The sequence below is a fragment of the Rosa rugosa genome, chromosome 1 (assembly GCF_958449725.1).
Source record: "Rosa rugosa chromosome 1, drRosRugo1.1, whole genome shotgun sequence".
Lineage (NCBI taxonomy): Eukaryota > Viridiplantae > Streptophyta > Magnoliopsida > Rosales > Rosaceae > Rosa > Rosa rugosa.
In genome coordinates, this window is record NC_084820.1 from 65,869,468 (window position 1) to 65,883,380 (window position 13,913).

At 39.2% G+C, this 13,913-nt stretch overlaps 2 protein-coding genes across 2 annotated transcripts; one reads left to right on the plus strand and one right to left on the minus strand.

Annotated features, from left to right (window-relative positions):
* Positions 1-127: 127 nt before the first annotated feature.
* Positions 128-1,997, minus strand: LOC133726215 (F-box/FBD/LRR-repeat protein At1g13570-like). Its single transcript, XM_062153722.1, has 3 exons — positions 1,163-1,997; positions 641-799; positions 128-515 (listed from the first exon to the last, which is right to left on the minus strand). Exons 1-3 carry the CDS (start codon positions 1,970-1,972, stop codon positions 324-326), a joined length of 1,161 nt encoding a protein of 386 aa, XP_062009706.1. The 5' UTR covers positions 1,973-1,997; the 3' UTR covers positions 128-323.
* Positions 1,998-11,698: 9,701 nt separating this feature from the next.
* LOC133745150 (zinc finger protein CONSTANS-LIKE 2) lies at positions 11,699-13,845 on the plus strand. Its single transcript, XM_062173149.1, has 2 exons — positions 11,699-12,611; positions 13,267-13,845. Exons 1-2 carry the CDS (start codon positions 11,784-11,786, stop codon positions 13,624-13,626), a joined length of 1,188 nt encoding a protein of 395 aa, XP_062029133.1. The 5' UTR covers positions 11,699-11,783; the 3' UTR covers positions 13,627-13,845.
* The last annotated feature ends 68 nt before the right edge of the window (positions 13,846-13,913 follow it).

Consider the following 13,913-nt stretch of genomic DNA (forward strand, 5'->3'; position numbering starts at 1 on the left):
TCTAAGAGCACTTTTACTCCACCAAAGAAAAACTCCAGACATCCAACGGTAAATTAAACCAGTAAGATGACACGAAATTATTCAGAAACAACATTGTACTAAACCTCAACAAGTACATACCTGAGACACTAAAATCAACTTTATTTGAAAACCATAATAAGACGAATCTGTCCCAGGATTACAATGAAATTGATCAACAAACATAAGATTAAGACCTTGTTCATTATTCTCTAAAGAAAGGAAGCATGTTTAGCTTAAACCGCCACTGTGTGCAAAGAAAACATGGAAGCATGAAATGCTACAAGGATTAATTATATGAGCCATCAATAAAGTAGAACAGTCATTTGTTCTAGATTGGGGGACCGATCCTTTATAAACTTTGTAAGTACGGAATTAGATTCAAATCCATCAACAGCTGTTATGTTCACTGTTTTGAGTCCGGGAAGGTTCAGATTAGATGACTGAGATTGTGTTTCTAAAAATTCCTCAACAGGTGTGGAGTAAGTATGAGAAATCTATTTAGGAAAACAGAACAAAAATCAATTTGAAAATTAACCGAAGTCCTATAACATTATATGTAAAAAAATAAAATACAAAAAAAACTTTGTATAGAAGTAGCTAGTTTGATAGAGGAACTCACCAAAAGGAATAGTTTCTCCAAGTTTGGAGCACTTCTAAGAATGCAGAGGCACATCATCACTTGTGCCATGCAGTCTAACCTTAAATCCTTGAGTTGAAAAACTGTCAGATGATGAAGATGACTAGGAAGTCTGTCTGGTATACTTTCACAACCCAGAAACTAGCAACCAACAAATGCAAAAAATAAATAATCATATAAAATAGAGGAGAGAGGATCTAGAGTGGACGTCGACAAAAGAGAGACTACTATGCAATAAAATTCAATGATTAAAACGATGCATTCTTTAGTTTTATTAATCACAATGTCCGCCCTATCAATTAGCAAATTGTTTGGCGATTAAAAATAAGGTATGTCATTTAAGGCTCAGATGATATTGATAGTAATATGACTAATATCAAATGCCTAAACAAATTCCAATCTAGCTTATTCTTTCCATGGACGACTCTCATTTGAGAACTAAAGAACATAAACAGATACGAAGAATATTAAAGTAAAAATTGAGAAAGATTGGTGTGCATGTACCTCTAGGAAGCTACTATGTAGGCTCAGTCTCTCAATAGCATGTAAGTGACCAACAACCCTAGATAAATTGGATTTTATATAGTATCGGCTATCGTCCCACCACCTCAAGGAAACATCAACACTAAGCAGAGAAGGACTACTTGCGAGACATACATCTTCAAATTTCGAATGGATCTCCAGATACTTGAGGTTCGGGTTTTGGATTCTCAGAAAGATAGGATGAACAAGATACAACAATGTCAGTCTTTCAAGAAGAGGGCAGTTGGGAATTAACCGTTCTAGCACGCATGAGGTTATGCTGACTTTATTGAGCTGGAGAGTTCTGAGAGACTTGAATCCAATGTGACTTTCCAGAGGTGGATTGATCGCACAAGTGGAGAGCTCCAAATGATGCAGTTGTGGACAAGAGAATAGTGAACAAGGCAGCCTGAAATCACAGCGGTTGAATAAAGCAGACTCTTTCAGGATCAGCTCCTTGAGACCTTTCTCAGCTATATATTGAATCCACTGGTCTAAATCAGACCTGTCTGGGGAGCAATAAGCAGAGAGCTTAAACTTCTCTATCGCACAGACAGAGTTATGTGCTTGAACTTGACGAAGAATTTTCATGATAAACCTCCATCTTGCCACTACGTTTCTTATGGAATTGGGGATGAGTTTGTCATCAATAACAAACTGTGAGAGGCACGTCCATTTGTGTCTCCAACTTTTCGATAGGATGCTAGTCTGCACAACTTGTTTTAGTGGCAGCAAAACTAGGATACTGTCTAATACTTCCCAAGGAAGATTGCTAATCCTATCTATCTCCATGATCAAATCCTATCGAAATAGAGGTTTCGAGAAATTTCTCGATGATTTCATTTGATTCATCTAGGAGGTATTTATAGTGACAGATGATGAACAGCAAGGAAAAGCAACTTTACATGCTAGGAAAGAAATCCTACACCTAGATTACATTCCGAATCCTAATAATGAACAACTCATGCCACCAACCCCAATTCAATTCCAGAAGATTTACCATACCTTTTATCTTCTTGGTCACTGATTGAAGCTCTGACCCGAACATTGGAGGAAGATTTGGACTTCAATACCTCTAGATATTTAAGTAAAAAAGGTTACTGCACAAGAGAAGTTCTGATTTTCTCATCAGAAACTAAGCACAGAAGCATTTTCACTTAAAATTTGGGACAAGATTGGCTTTTATTATTTCTAATTAGATCATTATCTTCATAAAATTGTGGTAATATAGTGCTAAAAGTGGGACGAAATGTTGAGAAATGACCAGAGAAAAGAAATCTCAAGTAGGAATCATTTTTCCTATTTTGCACTTACCAAACATGAACAAGGTAATACTTCCCGTTGTCAATCCTCAAATCAGTGAAACAAACGAAAAAATAGAGTTAAATGGTCAGAAGATAATACGGATATGATTACAAAACCCAAAGGACTACTACACACAGAAACAATCAATTATAGAAGAAATGAGGTAACATAAAAAAGACTCTTGATACCAAAAACTGATGAGCCGCATAATCTGCATTGGCAATAAACTTGTTTCTTGATCACAAAGAAATTGTAGCAGTACGTCCACGCCCTAAACCCTAATCCTTTCTGTTCACATCCTCACTGCTTTCTACTTCCAAGTCCATTTATGCCCAACTAAACATCTTTAATCCAACTGTGAATATAAACCAGTAAAAAGATATCAACCTATTCAGAAACAACGTTTGTACTAAACTGAAACAAGTTCTTTAATCAGCAACATACCTGAGAAACTAAAACCATCTTATTCCCAGTACTAATTTGATTAAAGCACCAAAGCCTTTAGGGGTTCATGCAAAGGTTGGAGAGTGGAGGAGATTGAAGAGGTTGGATGCCTTCTTTTTCAAGGTACTATGTGACCTAAACGGGTTCCAAATTGTTTTAGCAAGGAAGCACAAGCATTGCAGGCCGTACAAGAAAAGTGAAAAAGGCCCAACAAAAGCATATATAGCTTTTTTTCTCTGGTCGAGCATTAGATTACTTATGTTTTTTTTTTTTTGGTTACATCGGATGGCTATCAAAACATCTGATCTAAGCTAACTTTCCATCCCTTTGCGAAAAGAACAAAAGAAGAAGATAAATTGATAGTGATTCTATCACATTTTACGTCTTTTACTTTTATTGTGGGTGACTTTATTTTAATACTTTACTTTCAGAACTCTTACCCTCTACCTCCTAAAGTATGTTATACCACGTCCACTGCCGGTCGTCATTTTCTATTTTAAATCATATGTTCTTTGCAGATGCATCCTCCATCTCATATTCCTCTAGAGGTAATATGGACGTTCGAGAGTCGAAACTAAAGATGGATTATAAAGATAATTTAGAATAGAAAATTCATGACAGAAGTCGAGTTTTAAGTTTTTAAGCATTTAACATGTTTATTTTGGGAGTTGTCACAAGTAAGCTTTCATAGTGTAAAACTGTATATGGTAACAATTTGATAATTGAGGCAAACAGTGCTAAGGTTTGGAAATGAATTATATCATATACGATAAATTGGATGAGAAATAATAGTAAGATCACAATTAGGTTTCAAATGGACTTTACCATCAGTACTTTGTTGAGTAAACTTTATCAAAGTCGATCAGTAAGACAAAGAATAAGGTGCAAATCATCATGTGCAAATTGAATTGAAAGACTCATGGTTAGGGAAATTAGACCAAGGCAAATCAAAACATCAATTTGGCTGAAATTTTACAGAGATGATCTATATATTAGTATCTAAAAACAGAACGGTCGAAATGTGGATATGCGACCGAAAAGTGACCTTAAACTCTAAAAGCGCACTTTAATTTTAGAGCGAGGCCTCATTTTGGATATGATATATATATATATATATATAGGCCCGTTCTAGAGAGCACCTCCTTACTTTAAGAATTTGAGGATTTTTGTTATTTTACACTAGTATGTGACCTAATTCAATGATCTCAACCGTTGATCCTTTAGATTCCTATGCAAGAATGATGTCTACAAAAAATCAACCAAATCCATAATAATTTGGTCATTCAAAATAGTGTAAACAAATGTAATCCATTAGATAAAATTAAAACGAACATTGTGCTAATAAAATGGTTAAACGTTTTCCGATTTGGGTAATTTTTTATAGGATTTATATTTGTGTAGGTACCTTTTTTTTTTTTTTTGAACCAAATCATCAATTCATTCAACTCAAGCCAGAATGGCATGGATACATATCTTCCCTTGTCATACATAGGACAAGTTTAGGACGTGGTATGCTAGCACCACCCATTAGACAACCAGTTCTCACTTATTTAAAAACAAGCCTAATAACTATGAAAAGTACCACATAGCAATTAGGCAAAGTTTAGAAAAAGACAAAAACTAAATTTTCTCCTTCCCCTTAACAGTTGGGCTAGGAGGTTTGGTGAGATAAGCAAAACAAGTCTCGTGCGCATCCGCAACCTTCTTTGACTTTGGGGGATTTTTATTCCTTGATCCCAGAGGCCTTCCTCTTTTCTTCTTTGTTCCAGAGCTTGTTGGTATTACATCTTTAGGCACTAAAATATTTCCAGGAGCTTCAACCATACCCAAGAACCTGGCAGAGAACTTACTTGTAAACATAGGCATTTTTTGCTTCTTTGCTTGGATATTAGGCAGAAGCGGTTTGAATAACTCCGGCAGTAGGATCTTTAGCTTTTGGGGAGATTTAGAAGGAGAAGGGGGCAGTTGATGCTTGTCACCCCTACTCTCTTTGTTACCTTGTTCAACCGGCGTTGCTGTACCTATATCTTTAGAAGCTTTCGGGCTGTTGCAGACACTAATTCCTCCTCAAGATCCATGCATTCACTTGGAGCATTGAGTACAGCGGCTGGTACGTACCTCCAGGTCCAGAGCTACAATCACTGCCAAAGCCAAGGGTTGGTGCACTTCCTTCTCCATCTCTGTGGGATTTAGGGCTCTGTTACGTAGTATGATAGGTTTGCGTGCTTTAGATGCTTCCTTGGATTGGAATAGGGACCTGCAGATAGATGGCAGAATAGGTGTTTGCACACCTTGAAAATGGAAGGTTCCATCTACAAAAGTGTTAGCAGCAAACCCTAGAGAAGGACCAACAAATTCCTTCCTCTGTTCTCCAACTCCACGTCCTGTACCTGTTGTAGCATGGCTACCAAGCAAAGGACAATGGTCTCTCTCATGGTAAATTAGATTGCAATGATCACACTTGCCCACTAGATTTTCAAAAAAATACGAGATTTCAACCACAATCCCAGGTGCCAGTTTTAGGGTCTTCTTGAGGAAAAATGGTTTCGAAATGTCATGTGCCACATGAATCCTAACCTTGCCCGTATTTGCAAAGAGTTTATCATCCAATTCAAGGTACTTACCAGCCACCGAAGCGATATTTCTGATCATGTCAGGCTTCTCAAACAATGACTGTATGTTGCTAATTCGAACCCAGAAGAAGAGGACATTCAGATCAACCTCTTCAATAGCCTTGATGCCATCATAAGTTCATAACTATCCTAAAGTAGAATGAGGTTTTGTACTATTCATTCAATAGTGTCGTGACTCTTTTGCCCTTGAATTTTCTGAGAATTTACTCTATTGCCATGGACATGTGTTGCCAACCTGTGTCGATTAACAAAAGGGTTTGGAGGGAAAGAGGCTCTGTCGTTCCGAACCAGCTATTTGCACCTCTTTGTTAACGGAGACACATAGAGAGAGAAGAGAGCAGATTGATCTGGATAGAAGAAGAAGAGATTTCGAATCGCATTTTCAAAGTAGCACATCAGTGCTTCATTGTCGATTTCTACAGAAATCGACCTCACAGGTAATGTATGTCTATAGCATGCATGGAGTCAAATTGCTTAATTACATCTTCGAATTTTGTCAATACTAATAAATTTGTTAATTTTTGTGTTTGGAAGAAGATACATAGAGAGCCAAGAGAGCAGAGGAACAAGGGACAGGGAAGCTCTCAGGGAAATCATCAGTCTGGGCAGTCCAACTAATTCAATTTCTTGGTGATTTATTCAAATTGAATCTTGAATTACCCAATTGGTTGAATTTTGATATTTTGTTAATTCATGATTGATCAAGTAGTTTGATTGTGGTGGTTCTTCCAAGTCCTACTCCTGAAACACAACCAGAGCCTGATTAAATCGCCATGGTCCACCTTTCAAAACCTTGTTATGGTCCTTTCGCAGATCAAAAGTCAGGACAAAATGGTTTGGAGCCCTCTCTTGAATCTTGAAATCCTTATCAAGGACCCATACTCCCCGGGAAAAACGCTTCAAATCATTCAAAGAGGCCGGTTTCTCCACTAGGGGACGTGCCAACAGAAAGGATTGCTTGGCTCTTCTTTGGAGTCCATTCGAGGCTCGTGAGACATCCACCACATCACTGCTAGCAAGCTCAAGTGATGCAGCAAAGGATGACGTTACAGCATCAATGTTGGACATGTTGACGGGTTTGGGATCAAAGGAATAGTGACGGAGGTCGCTTTGTTTGTTCGGTTTGGTGGCGGCACACATAGTGCTGCCCTAGGGTTTTTCTAAGAAATTAGTGAGTAAGAAAAAATTCTTATTTGTGTAGGTACCTAAAGAATGAGTGGGTGTGATTATTAAAATACATCCTAAAAATAAAAACATCTTCACTTTAAGAATGTGTTTGGATGAAGGAAAAAGTGATGGAATTTAATTGAAAGTAAGGATTTCATAATTTCTAAAAGCCAATTTCCTCGTTTGGCATTATCAGATTGAAAATTTTAAATTTCTTCCAAAGAGAAAAGGAAGGAATTCATTATTTAAATTCTTCACTTCAATTTCCACCAAAATATGTGTCATTTACGAATTCCTTTGCAGTATTCAATTTTCATTTCCAAAACAAGGCTTTTATTTTATTTTATTTAAATATTTATTTTAAACTTTCTTAATTTATTACACATTCTAAATCATAAATAGATACAACCAAACAATATAAATTGCAAATAATGGAATTTTTGATTGATATTTTTGATTGGTGAAGTTAAAAATTCTATTATTTATAAATTTCTACGGATTTCATAATTTTCTCATTCAAACGCACCGTACGAGTTTAAAGACGTCATCTCTTGATACTCCCTATATAATGTATATGTACATGTTATATGTCAAGCTTCTTTGGTCCCAGAAGCTATACGTAAATGACAACTTGTGGTGGAGATGCATCCCAATCCAAGTTTCTGCTAAGTGGCAGTCTCCTATTCGCTGCAGGAATTTCCCCCATATATAGGCTTTGTCTAAATTGAAATGTTGCGTGCAAAACCATTTTAGAGTTTCTGAAAACATGTAAACCATATATATATATATATATATATATATATATATATATATATATATATATATATATATATAATTACATGTGGTAGGGAATTTACAATGAAAAATCTTTTGGTTGACAAATGATAATATATAATTTTGGTAGCTTAGGGTAGTTTTCATGGGGATTCATCGATCTCTACCCTGTGATTGGTGATAGACTGATAGCTAGGTGCCTAGGTAATATATGATAGCAACAGTTGTTTATACTGCAAGCAAATTGGCATTGTAGTAGTAGATACGTGTCTGTCTATATCACGCGGAGCACATTAGTTACCTGGAGCTACATAAACTTTTTATCCTAAACCGCCACGTGTACAAATACACATCTAACTGCTGATATAGAACCAAAACATTTTCGTTGCACCTGTTCTCTCTCTCATTTCCATCTCACTCTTCTTATTTTTCCAGATCTGGTTCCTTCGTTTCCACACCTCCAAGACAATTACTCTGATTCTCGTTAGCCTCACCACCAATTCTTCCATTTTTTTCGAAACATTTGTGCACAAAAGACTCTTCTTCGACATGCTTATCTCTCATTCTCTTCACCTTACAATAATACATTCAAATTCAACTCAACAGAGACTGAAGTTTGGTCTCCTGACTTATCATGTACTCAGTGTTTGCCTTTACCCAAAAAGTTTAGATTTTCCAATCACCACGGGCACACATAATAAATTTAGATTTTTCTTTACCCAAAAATCATTGAACTTCAGATTTTGCTTCCCATCCCCAAATGGTGTAATTGAGGAAGAAAGATGTCTGACCTTTCAAAACCTTGAGCCCAAATTAATTCAATTCCTCAAATCATCCACAGTTGCCAAAAAAAAAAAAAAATTGATCCACAATTTGAAGAAGTGCCCAGAAACCATGAAAACTCAGAACTCATTGATGCCCAAAAAGTTTGAAAGACAAGAAGAGAAAAACTTCATTGTTTTTGGGTTTTATTGGTACTTGCCAGAGTGGGCGTTCTTAAGGAATTGATTAAACATCTCTGCTGAAATTTCTAAGAAACTCCCTTCCTAAATATGTATAAGAAGCTCATTGCAATTTGTCTTTTTAGATTGAAAGCTGGAAAAATATGAGAGAGAGAGAGAGAGAGAGAGAGAGAGAACGGGCAAAAGAAGAAGATAAGGAATGAAAGTATTTTGGTTATTTTTAGCGATTAAGCTATAAAATATAGTATAATTATAATAAAAGATAGGAACCGTTAGATGTGTTTTTCAACACGTGGCAGCTTATGATGGAAAGCTTAGATAGCACAAGTAATAAAAGAGCTCAGGAGATGATCCTCTCCCTTAGCGGAAATCTTTTATTTCTAAACTTTGTTTGGCATTCTATATTAACCATACAAAAAAGGAAGACTATCTAAATCTAAAGTTAATGACCTAGCCGTCTCTCTGCTAGGGTTTTTCGTAGACTTTCTGCGATAGCACCTTTTCAACCTTGATCTAGAAAATCATGGCTTCTGCTAATCTTGTTTCTGGTTCCAATGGCTCTGCCCGAGTGTCTCTTGGGTTGGCAGGGGCGGTGGCTTTGCAGGACGACCACTGGTATATGGTGGGTCGTCTCCTTGGACCTAAAACCAGGTTCCCGGGATTCAAGAGCACAATCCCGTCCATTTGGCGTCTCAGATCTGGTCTTACAATCCAAGATGCCGGCGATCGCTTTCTCTTCCAGTTTGACCGTGAAGCTGACCGGAATCGTGCTCTTCATGGTGGTCCCTGGTTCTATAGGAACACCATGCTCTTGTTAGGTGAATATGATGGGATGGGCTCGGTGGAGGCAGTCCCATTGTGGGGTATGGAGATCTGGGTAGCGGTTAGAGGGTTACCGGTAGCCCTCCGGAATAAGACCGCTCTAACACTTATTGGCTCAACTATTGGTCAAGTGATTCGCTTTGATCAATCGGCTCTTCGTCGTAAGGAGGAGGAACAAAGAATCCGTCTGATTTTGGATACTCGTCGTCGGGTTCGTACATGGATGTTGTTTGAATTTTCTCCCACAGTTGAACCGGAGATTATTTTGATTTATGAGAAGGTGAAGGGCTTTTGCAGAGACTGTGGCCTGTTTGAACATGATGCTTTGGGTTGTGATGGTTTTCTGATGAAAGAAAAGGAGGAACTGTTGCAGAAACCACCGACGGCGGCTATGGCTGGTTTGGCGTTGGAAGGACAGCAGCTGGACTCGGGGTCTGATTCTGCTACGGGGGTTTCCTTGATGCAGAGGAAGGAGGATGATGTAGGAATGGAGATGGTGGTGATCCCAGAACAGGTGGGGGTACAGGGAGTTACTACGGTGCACAGTGGATTGCATGGGCAAGTGGAAGTCCATGCGTCACACCATGAGATAGGAGCCCTACCCTTAATGCATGGTACTTCTACTGGTACTGAGCAGGTGCTTGTCGGTTTGAGTGATAGAAATTGCTTCACCAACTGGGCTTCCATTGTGCCTTCGAAACCAATACCTAAATTGATTGTCTTGGATACCAAGAAGGTGGAGAGGAAATTATATCCGAGTTTGAAGGTTTCGGAACAGTTTCTTTTGGGTTCGAAACGAAAAGCAGCCTTTGAGCTTACAAAGGTGGGGAAACGGTATCTTGCTCTTCCTACTCCTGAGTTGCAAGTGGATGAAGATACTACTTTGATGCTGCAGCACAAGAATGGTAAAATTATCGTTTCTCCTAAGAAGAAGAAACTGGGGCGTCCTCGTGGAAGTAAGAACAAGCCCATAGTAGCTCGGGTCCTTGAAGTGGAAGGGCAAGTTAAGAAACCTAGGAAATGGAAGAGTAAGGAGGAGACTGTGGGTGTGGGTAACGTGGATGAGGCTGGGCTGGTGACGGTACCCTCTGAAGTGGAGGGCAAGGTGAAGGAAGATGACATGAATGGGGAGTCTCCTCCCCTCATGTTGAATGTTATTTAATTTATTGTTAAGGTCGCAAAAATCAATTCCTCTGAGGATTCATTTTACTTTCTCTGCTTCGGGGGTTTTAGATTTTTGTTTGGAATAATGGTGCGTATCGGTATTAAAAGGTGGGTGTACTAGGGGTTTCCTGGGTCTTATTCTTATTCTTTAGAGTAGGTTTTGGGGTTCCCTAAGGAACGATTCTTTCTGTCGACCCCATAGGAGTGTTTCGTTTTTGTACTGGTTGCTGAATTTTATATAATGGGCTAACCTCTTTTCGTCAAAAAAAAATAAATAATAAATACAAAAAAGGAAAATCCAATGTGTTTATATGTTCCATTTTTACAAGCACTATTCCTACATAAGTGATCGATGTATAAAACTACTTGTCATGAACATAACAAATATGCTGATGATTAATAGTTCAATATATATATATATATAGTTTTGAGCTATATTGTTGTCGGAAAAGTAAGCCCTATTTTATTAGTCACAACTTAGAAAAATTTAGTTTATAAGCCGATGTGAGTGACGAATCTAAGAACATTAGTCAAGACAATGTGATAGAGTCACTAACTCCCTCATAGTGTGCACATTTTCTCACCCTTTTATTTGCATGTCGATTATTTTTTGTAAAGTAAAAACATGAGCAACTCAGTTATTCGGTAATTAATAGAGATAAGATATTTTAAAAATTTTAATATAAATTGAAAAACAGACAAAATTAAAGTAAATCGTGAAAAAAATAAAGACACGTATGCATGACGTCGTAAAATAACTTCTTTCATCTGGCATTGGGGATCAAAGAACTTGAAAGAACTAAACTGACTGCACGCAGTCAATAGCGCTCTGAGAAACTTCTCTTTTTCCTATTATCCAAACAGCCGAAAAAAAAAACAAACCCTACAGTTTGTCGTTACTATCCATTCTCATCCGTATTGATCCAGCTGTGTAAAAAAAAAACCCAGAAAGCCATCTCCACCACGTCTTCTGAATAGACCACGTGTACTAGCCGAATCTTAGCAGCTCAGACTCGTGGACCCCGTTTTAGATCCAAAAGGCCAAAGGCCAAGCAGCGCGTAAGGGCCCCACCCACACCTCTGACTAGACCCCCGCGGGGCCCACACCCCCACTCTTCCCCCCGAGGCTCAGCCAACCACAAGATAACGCAACAACTTTTCCCACCCACTAAATCGCGTCCACGTGTCGCCTTCTGGATTCCTCTCCCACTTTGCCGCTCTGCCTACAGTTAGACCCCCCAGCCCCCTCCTTCCCTCCACACTCCATAACTCAATTATTATTACCTCCAAACTTTCAAAACCCTCTCCAGAGCTCAGTGAGAAAACAACAACATGTTGAAGGAAGAGAGCAAAGGCGCCGCGGCCGCGAACAGCTGGGCACGTGTTTGCGACACGTGCCGCTCCGCGCCCTGCACGGTCTATTGCCGTGCAGACTCGGCGTACTTATGTTCCGACTGCGACGCCACAATCCACGCGGCCAACCGCGTGGCTTCCCGCCACGAGCGCGTGTGGGTCTGCGAGGCGTGCGAGCGTGCGCCGGCCGCCTTTCTCTGTAAGGCCGACGCAGCCTCGCTCTGCACGGCCTGTGACGCAGACATCCACTCCGCCAACCCTTTGGCCCGTCGCCACCAGCGCGTCCCCATACTCCCCATCTCCGGCTTCCTCCACGGACCAACGGCCACGGACCCCGGCGGTCAGATAATGGTTGGGGCTGCTCCGGCGGATACCACCGAGGACGGGTTCCTGAGCCAGGAAGGAGATGAGGCCATGGAGGAAGAAGATGAAGATGAGGCTGCGTCCTGGCTGCTGCTGAATCCGGTGAAGAACAGCAACGGCAACCATAACAGTAACAACATTCCAAATAATAACAACAACGGATTCTTCTTCGGAGTGGAGGTTGATGAGTACTTGGATTTTGTGGAGTACAACTCATCTGATCAGAACCAGCTCAGTACGACTACTGCTAGTACTGACCAGCATAGCCAGTATGGTGTGCCGCACAAGATCAGTTATGGAGGTGATAGTGTTGTACCAGTTCAGTATGGAGAAGGTAAAGTAAACCAGATGCAGATGCAGCAGAAGCATAATTTTCATCAGTTGGGGATGGAATATGAGTCCTCAAAAGCTGCTTATGGTTATGATGGTTCAATTTCTCACACTGTAAGCTTCTAATTTCTACTCCATAATGCTTCAATATTTACTTGTTTATTACTAGCTTTTGGTTGATTAGCTATTGCAATTCCTAGTGAGTAGAGCTTGATTAATTTGGGATACTAATTAGGTCAATCTAGGTTTGAAGATGATGTCTTACTAGGGTAAAGATAAGCTTTCTTTTAATTGTAAAGCTAAAAGGGAAAGCCTTCTACTTTTATCTGCACTTTCTAAGCTCTTTTTTTAATTTGTCTCCATATCTTTGCTTTTGTTCTTTAGAGAGGCAAAGAATATGAACGTTTCTATTTTGCCTTTCTCCTTTTGCTTTCACCTTTTGATCCAAGTCAGATAATGGTATTAACCAAGGTGTCAGTGTTACCTTTTCCTAGGTCGTGTTACTGAAGTGTTACTTTTCTTCTGTATAGATAGTTTAATAAGTCACAGAATGTTTTAGGAACATGTTAAATGATAAGTGAGTTTTAACTCTTCAATTCATTTCCATTTTAATAGGGTTCTACTTGAACCCCGGGGGGGAGTATACGTGAAATTCTTCCATCGTTTTAAAATGATGGAAATGACAAGTTTTGTATCTGGTTCATCTTGACAGCTTGTTTGATCAGCTAGCAATTTTTCCTGATGGTGCTTCTCTTTGATCATTTGATAGGTTTCTGTTTCATCCATGGATGTTGGTGTTGTACCAGACTCAACAATGAGCGATATGTCAATCTCTCACCCAAGAACACCGAAAGGAACAATAGACCTTTTCAATGGACCTACAATTCAGATGCCAACCCAACTAAGTCCAATGGACAGGGAGGCCAGGGTCCTCAGATACAGAGAGAAAAAGAAGACAAGGAAGTTTGAGAAAACAATCCGGTATGCCTCAAGGAAGGCCTATGCAGAGACCAGACCCCGGATCAAGGGCAGGTTTGCAAAGCGAACAGACATCGACGTTGAAGTGGATCAGATGTTCTCCACATCACTCATGGGAGAAACTGGATACGGCATTGTCCCTTCGTACTAAAACGTGTGACAAGCAGCAGAAGGAGACCTCCTTCAGATAACTAAAATTGCACTGGTTTTTAGATATTATTAAAGACCTGCTACTGATACTGGTATCTTTTCCATTTTAAATGAGATGTATGGATGGTAATTTTGTATATTGTGGCATCTTCATGCCATTACTATGTTGTAAATGTAAATTTCTATTAGTTCAAAGTTCAACCTTTTGCCGCAACCACAACTTTGCTTGTTAGATCGATCTGCCAGCTGTGTTTTCAGCAAAGACCAATGTCGGATATAGTATGTCTA